Consider the following 18906-nt stretch of genomic DNA (forward strand, 5'->3'; position numbering starts at 1 on the left):
AAGCTCCTTCTAAACAGCTTCTTCAGATCATCACTTCTGTTAAAACACTGCAACCCTTACAAAGGGGTACAACACACTGGGGAGTGGGGAAAATAATCATTATACAACAATACCTTGAGGATTGAAATATGAGGTCTGCATTAAAAAAATAAACTGATCTCATTTGCATGTGAAGTCCGCAAATGGCACTAAATGTTATTCTTTTCAAAATTGACTCAACAAAAGTGAGACAAAGCAGCCAATGGTGCAGTGAATGTAAATAGTCTTTATTTATTTTTTTTACATTATTTTTGGCATGTTTTTCTGATTGCTTCAAGTGAAAAGAGACAAAAGTGAACAAGTTAAAAGAAATAAAAACACACAGTACAAGACAGGATGTACACAGAGGCTGGACAGAGACAGCTGCTGTAATTGTGTTGAACTTCATGATTAATGACACAAAAGATAAAGTACGGCTAAATATTAAACTGGTGGCAGATGGCCAACAGCAGCAGAAGAAGAACATTATCAGCTTCTGTGAACTAAGATGCTGACTCACCAATACTGGACAATGACAAAACTAAACAGGAGTACACCCCGTTTACAGTACAGGCTGATATGATGATGTGAGAGTGTTTCCTCAGCACACAATTAGCAGCAGTTGAGCATCACATGAGCATCTTTCAAATCTTTACACTTCATGGACACAATTAATCCTTATTCCAATGAGTGTACCAGCAGGAGAAGGACTCCAACATGGATACAATAAGGTGTTTTTCAGCAACCTGCAGAGTCCACAGACATGCAACACCTTTGAGATGAGGTGTCAACGCCCATTTCTAACACTTCAAACATGATCCTACAAACAGGTGTATTATTTAATAAAGGATCCAAACCGGATGTTTTCACACAGGCACTTTGCCCATTAAAAGCAGTCTGGTTGTAAAGCCCACTTACAACGTAAATCAAGTTCCTTTATCTATTTATGTCAGATAAAAAAAGGAAGCAATACTTCTCAGTATTGCAGGTAAAAGATAAAACTCTGGAAGTTGTAGTTGTCGCCCATGCTATATTTATGAATAACTCAGTTACCCAACAGTTTTGGTAAAAAGTCGGTGTTGTGTGTAAAATTTGGCAGCACAAAAAGAAAATCAATGGTTGACTTCAACATACAGCAAGATCATAAAAAATAACCATAGAAAAGACAAGGTATTTGATTTTCAAATATACCTGAGAGCAGCAAACAGTTACAGTATGGCTTCATTTTAAACATTCAGATCTTAAGTAAAAAGTAGAGTAGAAATGTTATACCATGTTTAGTCCTTAATTATTCTTGTCCTGACATGGTTTGATACTCAATAGAATTGCTCTTCAGAATTTTCCCTTTTTGAGACATTTATGATCCATTTTATCCCAAATACCTCACGATCCACAGAAAATACACCGAATATCATGACTTCAAATGTGTCTTTTTTGTGTCAGTTTAAGGCTCCACTGGGTTTGTCATTAACTTAGAGATTAGTAATTTTCTTAGTTTGATTGTTTGACTGTAAAATACATGCTCCAATATGTGTATGGTTACACCTGGACACCAAATATCTCACTACTGGAGAACCCAAACTTTAACCTAAGTAATCTGTTGGGAGTTCTCCCTCTGACATGATTGGTTTTACTGTCACAAATATTTATCCCAAAGACTTTGGACTGATTATGACTGTATTTAATGACAGTATGTTGTCTACAATTAGGTGAAAAATCATACCTGCTTAAAAAAAGGAGTCATAAAAACTAACCTGGATTTTAAAAACAATTCAAAATCATCAAACTATCATTATTACATTTAATTATCCCATAATTCCTAATGCATGTGGCTTGCACTTCATGTCAGAACCACAGCCACAAAGCAGCTGGTTTTACTGACTGAGTGAACTCACTGATTTACTGTTTTTTGGAAGACTTTCCGAACACCAACACTCTCACCACTGAGTGTCAGCAACACACCATCAATGAGCTCAGTGTGGCTGCAGGCTGTGAGAGTGACGCTACATATCTGCTGACATAGATTAGAGCTGATAAGAGGGTTGCCTTGGTAGATGTGGTCTGCTCTGATCGATTCGTTATTTTGATGAGATCCTTTCTGGCATTTGATCTTATTTTATTAACTTGACCTTGTGTGATGGAACACTTATAGTATTTCACCCTCACAAAGGACTGATCATTTCATTATAAAGCACTTCTTTGAGGCTCGCCTCTTTCAAACAAAGTTCCCAGTGGATTACTGGTTTAACCTTTCAGGCACAGATAGTGATTTTCATGATTCACACATGAAGCTACATTCAGGAGCATTTCGTCGAATTTGCGAGTTTTACGTGTTTGATACATTAAAAGGAACATTAAAAGAGCGTGGGATACTGAAGACAAATTTGAAGACAATAGGCACGTGAGACTGAAGTGCTATAGGAGACCAAGAGCTGCAGCAGAGTCTAGTGATTGGTTTGCTCTCTTTTGTCAGTTGGACATAACCCTTTATGGCATTTTCCCTCAAATTTAACTTGAGATGCGGTACAGATTTTCCTGAATGACCCCATGCAGGAAATGTTCCTGAAAGGGCCTGAATAACATACATTATTTTGATCATTCCTACAGCATGAGGGCGCCACAGTCCCCTCCTACACTGGAGTGACTTTTTCAAGTAACGCCGTTGATTTGGAGGTAATATTTACTGTCCGATCTCCAAAATGTTCCAGAGCTTGATCATTCATCCCTGCTCTGATTTCACCGCTCAGTTTGTATTTCCTACACTCAGCTCAGCCGCTGAGCGGGTGCAGGTCCACTCTGACCTTCTCCCCAGTGCTCATCATGCCAATCGTGGGATACAAGCCTCCTACAGGTAAGGCCACTTCCCTGCGGCCCACCACTTGTCCATTTCTGGTGAAGAAGACCTGTTAAAACACACAGAGATAATAAGAATATTTGTACTAAAGGCTTTAAGAGTCCCTTGTTTTTATATTCCAAAGTTTTGACAGCATCTCACCGCGACTTTCTTCCCCTCCACATCTTCTACCTCGTCCTCCTCATCTTCATTGTTTGCATACAAGTCATTCTGAACCTCGCTGGGTTTGGGAAACACCTCGAGGTCCCAGTCATCTACATCATCTGAAAGACACAAAAAAAGAAAGAAAGACAGTTAAAGACTGAACATGATGAGACACAGGGCTTTGTAAACCATATAAAAGATGTTCACCTCCACCATCAAGGCTGTAGTCACGTGGGAACATGATTCCACAGCCCATTATGTCCCCTTCAAAGCAGCGTGGTCCAAACGCGTCTCCGACCCCGCTGCCCTGGAACAGCTTTCCATCATCTACAAAGAACAACTGATTAGATTCATGTCACATATATTAAAAAATACAATCAAGACACAGCTGCCATGACACAACACAACGTCTGCCATTGTTAACATTTCTAAAAATCTGTTTGGATGAGCAGTGTAAAATATCCACCTATTCATTTTCTGAACCACTGATCCTGCTCAGCCTACACACGGTGCACAGACAGACTAATTCCCAATCACTCCCACAGTTTCCAGTTTACCTAGCCTGCATGGTTTGAACTGTGGGAGGAAACCAGAGCAACCAGAGGAAACCCACGCAGACACAGGAGAGAACATGTATCAAATATTAAGTTGGGACAATGATAAAGTAGTTCAGTGGGAATTGTTTTCAGCAACGCACTGTTCTGTCTGTTCCAGCAGGCTGAAGCCAAAGAAAGCTGCATAGAAATCAATTATAACTAAATAAATAATTAATTATTATTGATATCAATATTAATAAAATACTGACAAACTCCTCTCTCTACGGTTGCCAGAAACATGAGTGACAGTTTGGTGCAGTTATCAATGTGACTGTGGGTGACACAATTAAATGTAAGACAGAATTTAAGACTGGCCACAATGACATAATGCAAGTGTTATATGGATTTATTTTGAATGCAAATGCTCACAGAGAAAACCTATGTACCATCAAAATCAGCACTCACCTGCATGATAGGCTATGGACCCTCTGCTCCAACCTGGATGTCTGTTTTTGGGGTAGTCCTGCAAAATAAAAGACAAAGTCACATCTTATGATTCATTAACACAACCAGTCTGAACAATGTCCCCATCCACTTCATTACCGGGGCGAAGGGGGTTATGTTTTCACCTGTGTCTGTTTATTTGTTGTTTGCTTTGTCAGCAGGATTACACAAAAAAAACTGCTGAATGGATTTGAACAAACTTGGACGAAGGATTCACATTCATGGCTGATCTCACAAAGGTAAACAAAGGACATAAAAACTCTACTATGAGGTGACACAGATCCAGGTGGTGGGATTTTCTTTCCAATAAATCAAAAAAACACAAAAAAACACAAAACAAACAAAAACAACAAAAAAATCAAGATATTGAGAAAGGAGAGTGAACATTATCTTAAGAAGTTTCCCTTCATTTAATTTGGGGTTACACATCATAAAGATTTGACAACCTGCAGACATCAACTGTAAGTTATATAATGAATTACTAAAATAGGAGTTAAATGAGAAGGTCAGTATATTCAATGTGATTTGTAACTTTTCTGTTATCATCTGCTATTTACTCCTTCCAATAGAACTACACACATTTTGTATTTAGCTTTGGCCATACTGAAGGTTTGTGGTCCCAACCCAAAATGATCTGTCATTAAGCACTGTGACACTGATCAGCTAAACCACCTCTTAAAAACGGTGACTATGTAGGGAGATATTCATGAAATGTATTTCCTGTGATCTAATATTGACTTTACAGTGAAGTGTTAAGTGTAATTCTAGGAGGTCTAAGTAGCCGTATATGCTCCTGTAATCAGAGCACTGATGTGATGATGGGCTCAGCAACAGGTAAAAAAAAAAAAGGCGTTGGAAGGAGAAAGCATGAGACAATAAAAAGGGCGTTATACGAGAGAATAAATGAGATAAGTAATGACTATTGCGTAGAAAACAGGACTTTCCCTGAAGCAACAAGAGAAAAAGGAATGCACCATAAACAGTTGCTCCTTTATCCAATATAAGCAATCATTGAGTAACTGGTGACTGTTAAGCATGAGTTACCCTGAGACAGAGAGAGAAAGAGTGAGAGACACCTTTGTTTTGCTTTTTTGCAGCAAGGTAATACTTCCCATCAGCAGGCTGATGCGTATTGCAGAAGATGACAGGGGACGGAAAGAAAAACCTCAGGAATGACCGTTTGATGGATTTATAATGCTCCACTGAGAACCGCAGACACATCGAGAAAAACAATTCCTGGAAAACAATCAGCGAAATGACAGAGCTCCATTCTCCACAACGTCTGACCTGAGGGCTCGACATGCCCACACACAGTATCTACCGGCAGAGGAGTCGGGGGAACTGAATGGTAAGGGTGAGTGAAACGGTGATCCACTACCTCCCAGGCTGTGTGCGCCATCGCAGCTGGCAAAACAGCAGTGTGATTAGCAAGACTGACACTTGAGCAATTAGCGTTCAATAACCAAACGACGTGATGTCGACATCCAAAGCAGTTATTACGCAGATTTTTTAACACAATATGCACAAGTTCATGGTGATTTCATGTGAGGCTTAAGGCCGCTGATTGCATCTCTGATGTGTAAACATTCAAAAGTCTTCTCTCAGACTTATTTCCAAAATATGGATCGTCAATTGCTGTCATCAGCACAGATTACAACCACTGAATGGAGCCAAACAAATTAGGATATCCTCCTTTAATTGCTTAGCCCGAGGAACTCCTGCATACTTTCAATTCTCTTCTATTCTTTGATTCTTGTGTATGGTAGTGCTGACTGATAATTCGCATTTTCATCGTGTGAACTGAATATGAATTAGCACCATCGCGAATACCATTTTTGGGGCTTTGACAAATTGTACACTTACTTAACAAATCTTTTGCTTATTCTCCCAAGGATCAGTCAGAACACACTACACTAGATCTGCTTTTTTAGACAGCGGTCAGAGGCGGTTTTAGTTCGTCACAATAACCCGGCCCCCAGGCCCTGACGTAAGTGGTTCTTGGTTCTAGACCAGCAAGTGTTGGTGCCACTCTGAAACCAATTTTACTGGTCGAGAGCCAGTTCTTCGGCTCTCGAAACACAAAGAACTGGTTCCAGAGCAGGCACTGGCTCCAAACCAGCACCTGAACCACCTTGGTCGAAAACTTGTAAGGGAGGCATCAGTTTGTGAAGTCCAGAAATGCGAGTCTGAGTTTTTGCCGGTGTCAAAGGGTGTGCAAGGTTACATTTTTATCAACATGATCTCTTCCTTGGATTGTTGTAAGGCACATCTTTATGCTGATGATTCCACCATATATTGTATTGCTGACTCTGTACAACTGGCCATTAAGAACCTGCAGCTTTCTTTTAATGCTTTCCAGAAAACTTCTCAAGCTGGTACACAATGCAATACAATTAAATGTATGGTTTCCCAAGATTAAAAACATAGATTACTCTAATCTCAAAATCTCCACAGTTAATGGATCAAATATTAAAAGGATTACTGAATTCAAGTATCTTGGCATCTGGCTTGATAACAAATTTGCATTAAATGCCACATCAGTGATCATCAAAAAAAGTGTTTTTCTTTTGAAATACATCCAGCAGATTGTTGAATTAGCTATTCTAGCCATTTTGGATTACGGTGAGGTAATTTACAGACATGCTGCTCCCTCCACACTTACTGTAGGCCCTTGGATTCTGTCTACCACTCAGCCCTGAGGTTTATTTCTGGTGACAGCTACAATACTCATCACTGCATCCTCTATGATGAGATCGGTTGGCCTCCTGTCGACTCATACTCTGCAGACCATCATATATAAGTGCCTCATGTTAGGACCGATCTTGGGAAGACTGCTTTTAGTGTTAGTGCAGCAGTCTCTTGGAATCTCTTGCAACATGAACTAAAACTGAACTTTAGGTCTTTGCGAACAACCATCCTCTATCAAGCTTGTAACTGTTGTTGTTCTGGAGATTTGTATTTCTATTTAAATCTTGTTTGCTTTTGTATGTTTGCTTGATGTCTCTGTTCATGTTCAGTATCATGGAAAATGAGGGCCTCCCTCAACTGATTATCTGAGTCTCAAATAAAGGTTTGAATGAATGAATTGCAGATTTTCCTCATATCGTGACAGCATGGAAACAGGAAGTGAAATAAGGCAGAAACAGAAGAAACTGAGACAATAGAACAATCTGATCTTATCTCATAAGTAACCTTTCACACACGTGACTGCAGCACTCTAGTTAACATGGCAGATTAGCATCTAAATGGAAAAACCTGCTTTCTATGGAAAACCAGATGTGGGGATGAAATGAGACAATATTTATTCTGTTGTTAGCTTTTCCTCTTTCGATCATCCATCACTCAGACTGGAAACAGTGAGAGCAGTGGTGCATATGAGGAGTGCGATGACGAGGTTTGAGAGGGGGGAAAAGAAGTTTTCTTACCCGACAGATAACAACAGAGTGTGTTCAGTAAGTACCACGGCCACTGACACGTGATCATTGTGGTGAAAATGAGGAGTCTCTCACCCTGCGTGCCAGCCCCAGGGCGATATAACACTTCTCTCCAGCATCTGTGATCTCCAGTTCATAGTAGTGGAAGCGTGTGTTGAGAGGCCGACGGGCCTGAGCCAAGCCTACGTCCACAATGCTCTTCCCTTTACCCACATACTCCAGCAGCTGTGGAAATACAGCACAAACATTCAGGTTATGACTGAGTTACTGTCTCTAATAATTTGTTATCATTTTAGCATGAGAACACTGATTTAAAACAGTATCATGCTGTACCCTATGGAGTCTTAGGTCATTTTTTTTTATTTTGCTTTATGTTCAGCATTAAACAAAATCCCATTATTTTATCCGTAGTAATGTGCCTAGAGTAAGTCAACTAAAGGACTTGAATAAACAAAACTTAAATGTTCACGATGCTCCTCAGTCTGCTTTTACCTTAATGACTAAACACTTACTTTTACATACAGCTAAACCAATCAATATTTTTATATAATAACAATGTATCAGAAGTGCCACTACGTGCCACTTTTAGCTCATGGTTTCGATTTTCCAGTCTGCAACTCCCCTCTGATAAGCCGACTGAATGCTGCCCAGCACCGAACATCAGACAGACACAGTTAGCCAGTGAACATAGTGGAGCACCTGAGGGGTGAAGAGACATATTTCTCTCAGCAGTTCATCGAGACAAACAGAGTGGGGATATTGGATTGACATTTGTGGTGTGACCAAAAAAACTTGACTCGAAATGGATGCTCATGGTGCTTCATGGCTGCTGGATGTGTAAGCAGACTGATTTGCTGAAGATGTTGCCACAGCGTTTTAAGGTGATAATACGGTATCGTTGCTGTGTATTCATCTTATCTGCTGCCCCCTAGTGGCAAAAAAATAAAATGTAAAAAAATAAATGTTAAAAAAAAAATAGATCAATGAATGCAGCTTTAAAGCAAGTCTGTATGTCTTTTGAAAGAAGTAGTAACATAATCTTAGTCTTAGGGATTCAAAGTTTAATTCATAAGCAATACGAACCCTCGCTCAATTTTAATACATTCAGGACTTTTGCTTCTACAGCCTTACCTGGACTAGCATGACCAGTAGTTTCTGTTTCCTAATGTTAATTAACTTAAGTATATTTGGTTGAGATTACAGTCAGTTAGCTGACTTAATGATCCTTCTTTACTTGTGTTACTGTTACATATTGCTTTAGCATATAACATTATCCTGGTTAGCATGGTAAGCACATGGGGTTAATGAGGAACTTGCTTTGGTATTCAATGAAAATTCATTAAAAACTTTGCATTTAGATTTAAATCTTGTGATAATTTGTGTCTTTAATCACTTAAATAAATAAATGCAAACACTACTTAGCTGTGGCCAAGAAATATGCTGAACATAATGTATGTATCATATGTATAAAATTTCTGGGTTTGCCCCAGACATCCCATTGTCTGATTTTGGCTTGGCGGCTGCAGCCTTCTCAGGCTGGTAGAGACAAGAGTTGAACAAGAGGAGCGAGCATGTTTTATTCACACATTATCCTATTAGGGATGTGAGATGGTGAGATGAAAAAAATAGGTCGCAACGTCATGCAATTCTTTCTTTCCTGGAAAAATAGGGCAGGGTCTGGATTCGTCATCGCTGCGCCGTATTGTTCTGGGACTAAAAGCTAAGAGATAACATAACTGTTTACTACATGCAGCAGAGGAGATCAACACCCCAAAAGGCTGAATCCTTTTGCTGAGCAGCATTCATAAATGTCATGAACACACCATCTGAAGATAACAGGGAAAACAAAAGACTATAACATTAGGGTAACACCTCATTGCTAGTACGGCTGCCCATTTTCTCAGTTAAATTCACACATCTCTCATTAACAAACAGTCAGCTGGATGAGATGTCAAAGACAAAGAATAGTGATGAAAATGTGTAAACTCATTAAGATCTCCCTTTAGCACCAATAACAAGAGGAGGTTGGTTTAAATTGTACACTTACTTAAATAAATAAGATATATTTTAGTCCCATTTATCGGCATTATCAGACTGATTATTTTCTGGAGAACTTTAACTTGTGTTTTCTTAGTACACCTCGTACTCTTCCTTTTCTCACTATATTGTATAAGCACAATCTCAAGAGGTAAACAGCGACTCTAGTCTTGTTACTACAGCTGACCTCATTTGGAACTGATATTAAATCACTCAGTAAACTCTGTGTGGGCAAGAGAGGCTCTGTGGAGTTTGTGTGTCTTAATAAACAGTTTTTAACACACCTGCATGTCCAATGTAATCACAACTATCAGCAAAATTAAACAGAACAACACTTGCAGTTACCGTTTGGACAATAACAGAGAAAAAAGTGCAAATGAGAAACAGAAACCAAGAAGCATAATCCCAAACTTAAGTATGAGTCTTGAAATCCTGCATCTGGCTTTGTTATTGACTTGTTTTTCTGTCCTGACAGCTCTCAAGTAGTGTTACGACGTGCACATGTGTAATTGCTGATTTGCAGGGAGATCAGACTGTGGTTTATGGGCCCTGCATTCATACAGGACAGGGCCAAATTTGTCGAACTGAAGGATAATTAAATGTGAGGGTGGCATAAGGTTACTTGTTCCTGCCTCAGGGCTATTCAGCTGTCATCCCCTCCCATCCTTTTCAATTCAGGTTTTATGCGTATCAACGGCTGAGTCAAACACAAACACTGCAGCCCTGCCATCACAGGGAGGGGTGGACGATATTCAATCCAGGATTTCTGTATCAACTATGTGAGATAAATATAACAGTAAACACGTTATATTTTCAGGACTCACTGTGCCAGTCACTCTGACGTCATGAAGACGGCCCCAGTCCTCTTCATGACTATCCACTATCATCTGCCCATCATCCTCCTCTGTGCCCCATTCAGCGTTCAGGTCCAGCTGCACTTCTTCCCCCAGAGAGTGCATTCCCACGGCAGGGTAGAGACCGTCAGGAGCTGCTGGGATCTCAACACTGCCGACCTAGGCACACATTCAAATTCTGTATTTTTGAGGAAAAGTAGCTGGGAACTATGAATAAAGTCACGTGTAAAACTGCACTGGCTAAATAAATTCTGTCTAAGTTAGAGAAATATGATGGTAATGGAGCACTTACTTCTTTGCCATTCTTGGTAAAAAACACTGTTAACTGTCCGTCATCAGAGTCCAGGGATATTCCACAGCCGATTCTGTCACCTCTACAGCATTTTGGACCAAACTGTTGACCTACAGTGTTGCCATTATACAGCCTGTGGAAAGACAAGTAGGAGAGGTTCAACGGCTGATCATTAATCATTTTCAGTTGTTTTAATCTCAGGCTAATGTTTGCGCTTGAGCTCTTACTAATGTGTTTTTAGTGTAGTGTCTGGTTAGATGCAGTAGTTAATCCAACACATATTTCTCCTATGGGAGACAATAAGGTTACCTACATTTCTGCAGATACAGAGAGAAACATCAAGACACAAGTAACAGAAAATGAAGGTAGAAAAGGGTTCACAATCAGCAGCTCAATTGTGTTATCTCCCTCTGTTTAAGTTATATTTTCTACTGTAAATGTTTACTCAACTTGGTGTTTGTACTGACAATTGCATTGCATACTCACTTGGATTTTTATTGCTCAGCCATGAACTGAAACATCTTCAAATCCAGCTGGAGGCTTTTGCTGCATGTTGTTAGGGCTGGATTATAGACAGATAACTCTAAGCCCCATATACGCACAATATGATATTTGGTAAACAAACAAAGCTACTCAAATGTCACATGATTATTATTATACGGATTAATTTAGTTGGGTAGTTTATCTATTTATATTTTGGTATTCATACGCAATTGGTTTGTCATGCACTTATAAGAAAAGTATATCTAACGTACAGTTACAGATACAGATTTTTACATTTATATAAAATATTCTAAAATGTTTGCTAAACATTATTTTAACTAGGTAGTTCTTTTTTCCTCTGTCTGAGCAATAAGACCCTGAAAGCACATAAAGAAGCTTCTCTTGATGATGAGTATGGACAGGAGGAATGATTACAGAAAAAACAACCTGTTTCAACGTTCACATCTATACCGGGCTAGTGTTTATAGACAGACTAGCATGAGATGTAGTATATTCGTACATTATTTGGCTGCATCTCCATGTCAAATATCATTATAAACATGTTAAGTCCACAGTATGTTTTAAAGAAAATCAGCATTGTCACATACTTGCCATCATCAGCATGAAAAGCCACAGAGTTTGGGAGCCAGCCCGGCTGATGGTCCAGTTTGTACATCTGAGGCACCAAACCAACAGCAATCATTCCCCTCACTCCTGTATCGATGATGGTCACCTGCAAAAGCCACAAGTTAAATTATCATTAATTATAATTATAATAAATTATCACCAGAAAACATGAGAAAAAAAACAAATTATCTTTGGGATGTCTTGAAACATAAATGTGACCAAACGTAACTCAATTTAACTGGAAGACTGAATCAGAATCGGCTTAATTGACCAGCTACATACAGGCTATGTCTCAATTCAGGGGCTGCATCCTTCGAAGGGCGCATTTGAAGGCCAATTACGTCACAATGCCACGCGAAGGCCATCCCAATTCGAAGGCTCCTCCAAATGCAGCCCACAAATGGGGCCTTCTTTTCCCTCTTTTTGGAGGATGCACCGCTACTATCCTTCGCGGCCTCCCATATCCCAAGATTCTTTGCGCACCCGAAAAATAATAAAAAAAAGAAAGAAAATGGCGACATCAAGTGGTGTAGATTGTCACTTTCGCAGGCCTGGGCGTCAGAAATCGTGATGTAAGGGTAAGGGTGGGAACATCTGGTGACGGAACCAGGAAATGCTCCGAAGGCTAGACCGTCCCATTTAACAACAGTGGACGCGGCTTTCGAAGGCCGCGTCCTTCGAAGGATGCAGCCCCTGAATTGAGACACAGCTACAGAGGGAATTTGACTCACAGTGGTGTTGCACTCAGAAACTGTGGGGGGCACCAAATCACACATTTCTACATAATGTTGCTTTAAGAGTGAAGAATGTACAGGACTGTAATGTACACAAGTAAATGAAAAAGGAGGTGTATATATCTAAATAATCACCACTGACCAAAAACATAATAAAAATCTGTATGAAAGCCAAGTGTTCTTTAAATTGTAAACAATAGAAATGGTGTAAAGATATAAAAAGAGATTATGTCGAGACAGGCTGTCATTACATTCTATAAATGTCGGAGGCGTGAGCATCAAATCACAGCCAGTAGCTTCAGATATTAATGTTTCTTCTAAATGATGTGGTGAGTCATTTTATTCTTCCTCTGATACATCTTAGGACACCAACCGTGAATGTAAACGACGCTGTTTTCACATCCAGAGCGATGAGTCATGAACTCCTCTAACAACACACTACTAACTGTGTTGAGACTGAGGAAGAGTAGGTGTAGTTTATCAGAGCTTCCTTTATCTCCTTTTGGTGGATGTTGTCATGTGAAGGTGATACAGCCACTGTGATAAATTGCATAGTACTGTACATAGTGCAGTACTAATGTTATGTTTACAAAGAAATAGGTTTTTAGCAAACAAGTAATTGATTTCATGCTAATGCCATGCTAGCAGGGCAAGATGCTCAACATGACAAGGCTACTGTGCTAATGTTCATCAGGTATTATGTTTGTTTGCCACCTTAGAGTTTGGCATGTTAGCATGATAATATTTGACAATTAGCACAGTACAGCTAAGGCTAATGGGAATGTCATTAGATTTGCAGTTATTTTTATGACAAACTGAGTTAGTCAAAAAATCTTGATGCTAGTGCCAGTGACTGTGTCAGGAGATCACCACAGTCAGAGAGATTCATCCTCTGGGTACCATGAATGGTTGTAAAAAAATTCACAGCAATCCATCCAATAGTTGAGCTATTTCAGTCAAAGTAGTGAAGCACAGTTTTACAGATTTTGTACTACAGGTTTTATATGCCGTTAAATTTTACTTTTGGGTTTGACACTGCTCCTGTTTTCACTTCATGAAATTTCCAAACCAACCTGAAACTAAATAGTATCTGTTTGTACAACATTGCATGTTGGTTCAATGTGAAAACCCTCCAGTAAAGAGCTGGCTTTCACCACTGTTATCATAACTGAATGCTGACCATATGACATCATCCCTAGGGAGCCCAACATGGACACACTGCAATCGGAGCACTGCTGGCAAATCCAGGGCGAGGAGGAGAGGAAACTTTTTAAGTTCTTTCCCATGACCTCAACAATGGTCTCCAGAGAGTGAGTAGTAAGTAATACGTCCCTATTTTCTGGGTCAGTGTAAAACATGCAGAAGACAAAAATCTACAGTCAGCACCGACTTTACGGTCATTTATTAGCTCATATGCCCATTTACGTAAATGGCTTCCTATCTCCTCCTACGTGACTCCCACAAAGTGAGTCACAACAATGAAACACATGTGAGTTTAAAGGTTGAACGGGTAAGTTAGTGTTTCACTTCACGTCAGACTGGGGGCAGGATGTGTGTGTTAGGCAAGTTTGAACACGGTTTACTCTGAGCAACAGTCACGATCTCAGGATGTTTGTGCACTATGGTGTCTATTAGAAAGAGCAATGAAATAAACAAACCAGCACATGATTTGTAAATGAGCCGCAACTTATTTGGCTCTGTGAAACCAATTTGTCAGGGCTGAGGGAAGAAAGCCTGCATCAGATCAGAGTTAAAGTGAAAAGCACCACTGAGACTCTGATATACTGTATCTGTGTATGCAGGAGTAAATGTTCTTTATTGTTACAGTATGAAGTACAGTATTGACCCTTCATACCAGTTTTAAAAGTTGCTAGTTGAGGCTGTGTGAGCAAAGAGTGTGAATCTGACTCCACTGGTGTCAACAGCACAGTATTATATATTTTAGCCACCCAAGCATCAACTAAGACTTGTTAGTGACATTTTAGCAGAAGCAATTGTATTTATAAGACCCCATTTTACAGAAATATTTCCCACCAGCTACAGCTGATAAAACCTGCCCAAAATTGCTGTAACTTCAGCCAGCAAAATTATTGGTTTCCAGCTAGAGATGTAATGCCTCCTTTTGTCTGCCTTTGTCTTAAAACAAGGACTCATTGTTGTAAAACGTATTGCCTTCGTTATCACTGTGAACTGAATGAGTTTGGTGCTAAAATGGAGGGCTCGACATGCATAGCAACAGTAGCTAAGGGAGGCAGGGCTTAGTTACAACACACTTTGTATGAAGTGAAACAATGTTAAAACTGCAGGAAATGTTTGTGACTCTGGTGACAAAATGTACTGAGTGTCTGGAAGAATAAAGTTTATCCTACTTCCCCTCTGATCCAAAAATATATTCCTCTCAGTCACAGGCTTTACAATAAAAATGATGCAATCAAAAGACATCAAGACATGTTTTCATAACCTGTGTCAACATCAAAGTTGTTATGAAGGGGGTTCAAACTGGCAAACCTGCTCAGCATACAACAGTGAATCTGTTTCCATTATAAAAAATATAGTTGCTGTTATTTGCGCTGACACTTAACACCTGAACCTGCTTCTGACATTTTGTCATACATGATTTTGACAAATGTGACATGAAGAATTGGTGATAACTTCAGTAATTACTGTACACCCAGTCCCAACACACAATGTAAAGGGAGGTGCCAAGTATCTACAAATCTATTTCCAAGATTACAGATGTTTAGTTTCTCAAAGAAGTGTCAGACCTTCTTTTTTATTGTGGCTCAATAAGATGGAGGCAAACAATCAGACATGATGGCCCATCTCATCGACAGAGCAAAAGTTGTGTCCTAAAGCTACAACAAATCAAGAACCAAGAAAACCAATGCTTGTAGTCGAAAATTGCTTTGGTTACTGTCAGATCTGAAGAGCTCCTCCATTTCTGTGCACTGCATTGTGGGACAATACGTGTCCGTCAATACCTTAAACAAAAATGTATTTGTATGAATACTCAGCATTGATTACACATTATTTTTCCATTACATGCTCAAAACCTCTGTTGCATTTTGGTAGTAGTGTGGAAATGAGGATATGGGTCATTTGTTAGTACTTCACTATAAAAAACACCCCATTACATAGTGAGATTGACATTGTAATATAGTAGTAAGTAAGTATAGCTTAACTTCTCTTGATTAATTCCCAGAATGTTTCACTTGTATCTTCATTTGGAATAAAGTGACTTATGTATAAACAAGTCTCAGAAATTCGGCCGTTTTATCATCCCACATGCTTAATAGAGTTCATAATTAATCCTGAATACATTATATAGCTGGCGAGAATTCAAGAAACCTAGTAGGCCTTAGGCTGATAATTACACCAATAAAGCTTCTACCAACTGTGGTGCATAATAAAAACTGCTCAGCTTAGAGAGTTAAATTGGGGTTCTTCACTGAATATCACACTGAAACTCATAAAAGACACAAAGTAGAGAGTTATTGTGAATCAGGCAAATTTACTAATAACAAGTCTGGCTGTATTTTTCCCTGACAAAGTGTCATTTTTTTTAATTGTCACTGCTACACTATACACAGACTGAAAAGAAAAGATCATCTCTTACTTCAAAGTAGCGATTTCTTCTCGACAACGGCCTGGCCGCCACAAAACAGCCAACTTCATCTGAATTCCCATGGTACCTACAGAGAGATCCAAAAAGTAAAACTAAATGTTACAATGATCATCACATCTGCTGAAAGCAACCAAAGTGGAGTGCTGACTCAGCAAGTGAAGGAAAGGCTTCAGTGTATAATGAGGGACTAAACCTCATAAGTTTCAGACTCTCATGATGGCATCACTCATCACTGTTACCTGAGTATGTCTCCATCTCTCAGCATCCTTTTGAGCCGCTCACGGTATCGCACCGCTCGCACTTCACGAATTTCTCGAATCCGCCTCCTCCAGTTCAGAAAGCGATAATGAAGGTTTATGTCGTCCATGTCTGAAAATCATTACAATCTGGGACAAAAGAAAAAGATGTATTACTGCTTTAGAGAATCACATAAATCAGCTGACATTAGATCTGAAGACAAAGGGCTGTTTATGAGTATATAATTTGTTCCTGATGATTTATTTGACTGAAATATCAAACTCATGACTCAAATGTTTGTTCACTCAATCATCATAGCCATGGAAGCTGTTGGGGAAAACCTTCAGAAAACAAGAGCACTAGGAACAGCACAGGTCCTCCTTAAAAACACAGCAAACATCTTTGATCACAACATGATTACCACTGTTGCCTGACAACAAGAAGGACCTGGGTTTGAACCTCAGGCCGAACCCTTCCCGAGAAGAGTTTGTGCGTTTGTGTTTTTCCATTTAAGTTTAATCCCACATTCCAAAGACAAGCAAAGGCCTGGACAGTGACTGTACACTGCCAACAGGCACGAACGTGAGTCCCCTGTTCGTGTTAGTCCCAGGATGGTCAGGTGTGGGTGTCTTCCACCCAATGTCAACTGTGACTGACTGACTCACGTTTCGACTGATTCGTCCGTTAATAACAGATACCCTGACTCAGTAATGTGTTTTTGAACCTAATATCTCACTGGTGTAGGGGGCAAGTAAAACACTAAACCTAAAACAAATCATGCTAGCTATAGACAAAGACAAGGGCTGAAACTAATAATCATTTGGTTAATGTGTTGATTATCTTCTAGATTAATTGATTCGCTTTGATCTATAAAATTTCATAAAACGGTGAAAAGTGATGATTACTGACTCCCAAAGCCCAAGATGACGTCCTCAAATGTCTCTTTTCGTCTAAAACTCAACAATATTCAGTTTACTACCAAGGAGGAGAAAAGCCAGAAAAAAACTCACATTTAAGAAACTGGAATCAGAGAATTTCGACCTTATTTCTTAAAAAACACTCAATTTATTGATTATGAAAACATCTAGCAATGGATATAATAGTTGACAACTAATCGATTGATTGGTAAATTGTTGCGGCCCTAAGACAAAGAAAAACAGGCCATGACTTAATATACAGGAACTACGAATACTTGACATTTTTGCTTAAAATATATCAATATCAGATTATTTTTCCGTTAATCAACTAATCGATTAATTGTTTCAGCTAAACACTGGTCAACTACATGTAATTTATCATGCTTTTTCCTGTCAGCTTATGTAATCCAAGCCAGGATGAATCAGGTGAAAGGAACTTCATCAGACACTCAGGTTTTGTTTTTCCATCCACAGTCAACACACAGAACAAAAGTATTTTACTGTGTGGATTTTGACTGCTTGGTAACATTTCTACTTTCGTCTCACGACGTCGGTAAATCTGTTACTTTCAAAACATAAGAAAGTGAAAGTAAATAATGGGCTAATTTTTGTGGTGACAAAACCAACTTCCCAGCCCAAATACGACTAAATAAAAATAGTTCAGGCTGTAAATGTTGATGTGTTTTGATAGAGTAAACAAATATTCAACCTCATATGATCATTTGATGTGCGTTAACTCCGATGTGGCTATTTACGAGCCTACCCTAAACGCAGCATCGCATTTCCCAAACTACGGGCAGGACTGTGTTGGCCGGCTAGCTGCTTTCAGCGACACAACATTATCGCGCTGTGCGGCCAATAATGTCCCATAAACATGACTACACATCAGGTTTCACACAAACTACTAAAAACCTATTCGTCTCATGTTGGTTCCTTACTGTTTTTAAACTTGTAACGCGTCGTCCTTCGGTTTTTCTTCCAATTTTAAGGAGGTGAAGTCTGTCACTTTATGTCCAACCTGCGCTGCCGGAAGTCCCGCCCTCCCAACCAATCACAGCGCAGGATGAGGACAGTGTCGTTAACCTGTGCAGTGCCGCGCGCGTGTGTGTAAGTGTGTGTGTGTGTGTGTTTGGTTTTACAGTTGGTGTTTTACATATTATTTTACATATATTTTACATGGAGAGTACACATATGTAGACTGATATATTTTATGAACACTTTTTATTTTATACAAAAATAATGATATAAAGTTTAACTGTATGGGATAAGCCTTGTACTCTTGATTCTATCTCCTAAAAGTAGTACAACACACTTTTACAGTCATATTTAATGTATTATTATGTTGATTTTGGGGAGGTAAGAATCACAGAGTGGCTAAAGTTGTGCTTTTTAGTCACAATAAGGAAGAGTCCACTGAGGTTGGGTTCTCTTTGGGGAAGGTATTTTTTGGTACCGTACCTTTCACTGATGCAATGGCCCTTTCATGGTGAACGTATGCTACCATAAGTAAAGGGTATAAAGGGTGGGAAGTATGGATAAAATCTTCTATCACTGTGTAATTGTATGTTGTGATATTCATATAATTCATTATATAGACTAGTACAATGTCT

The 18906-nt window shown here is 39.3% G+C and overlaps 1 protein-coding gene across 1 annotated transcript; it reads right to left on the bottom strand.

The window, feature by feature from the left end:
* Nucleotides 1–245: 245 nt before the first annotated feature.
* On the bottom strand, nt 246–18338 carry LOC140998703 (SPRY domain-containing protein 3-like). The gene is made up of 11 exons (XM_073469062.1): nt 18235–18338; nt 16382–16528; nt 16134–16209; nt 11765–11889; nt 10674–10806; nt 10352–10540; nt 7566–7715; nt 4018–4075; nt 3224–3343; nt 3014–3135; nt 246–2921 (listed from the first exon to the last, which is right to left on the bottom strand). Exons 2-11 carry the CDS (start codon nt 16507–16509, stop codon nt 2787–2789), a joined length of 1236 nt encoding a protein of 411 aa, XP_073325163.1. The 5' UTR covers nt 16510–16528; nt 18235–18338; the 3' UTR covers nt 246–2786.
* Nucleotides 18339–18906: the final 568 nt, after the last annotated feature.

Source organism: Pagrus major, chromosome 6 (genome assembly GCF_040436345.1).
Source record: "Pagrus major chromosome 6, Pma_NU_1.0".
Lineage (NCBI taxonomy): Eukaryota > Metazoa > Chordata > Actinopteri > Spariformes > Sparidae > Pagrus > Pagrus major.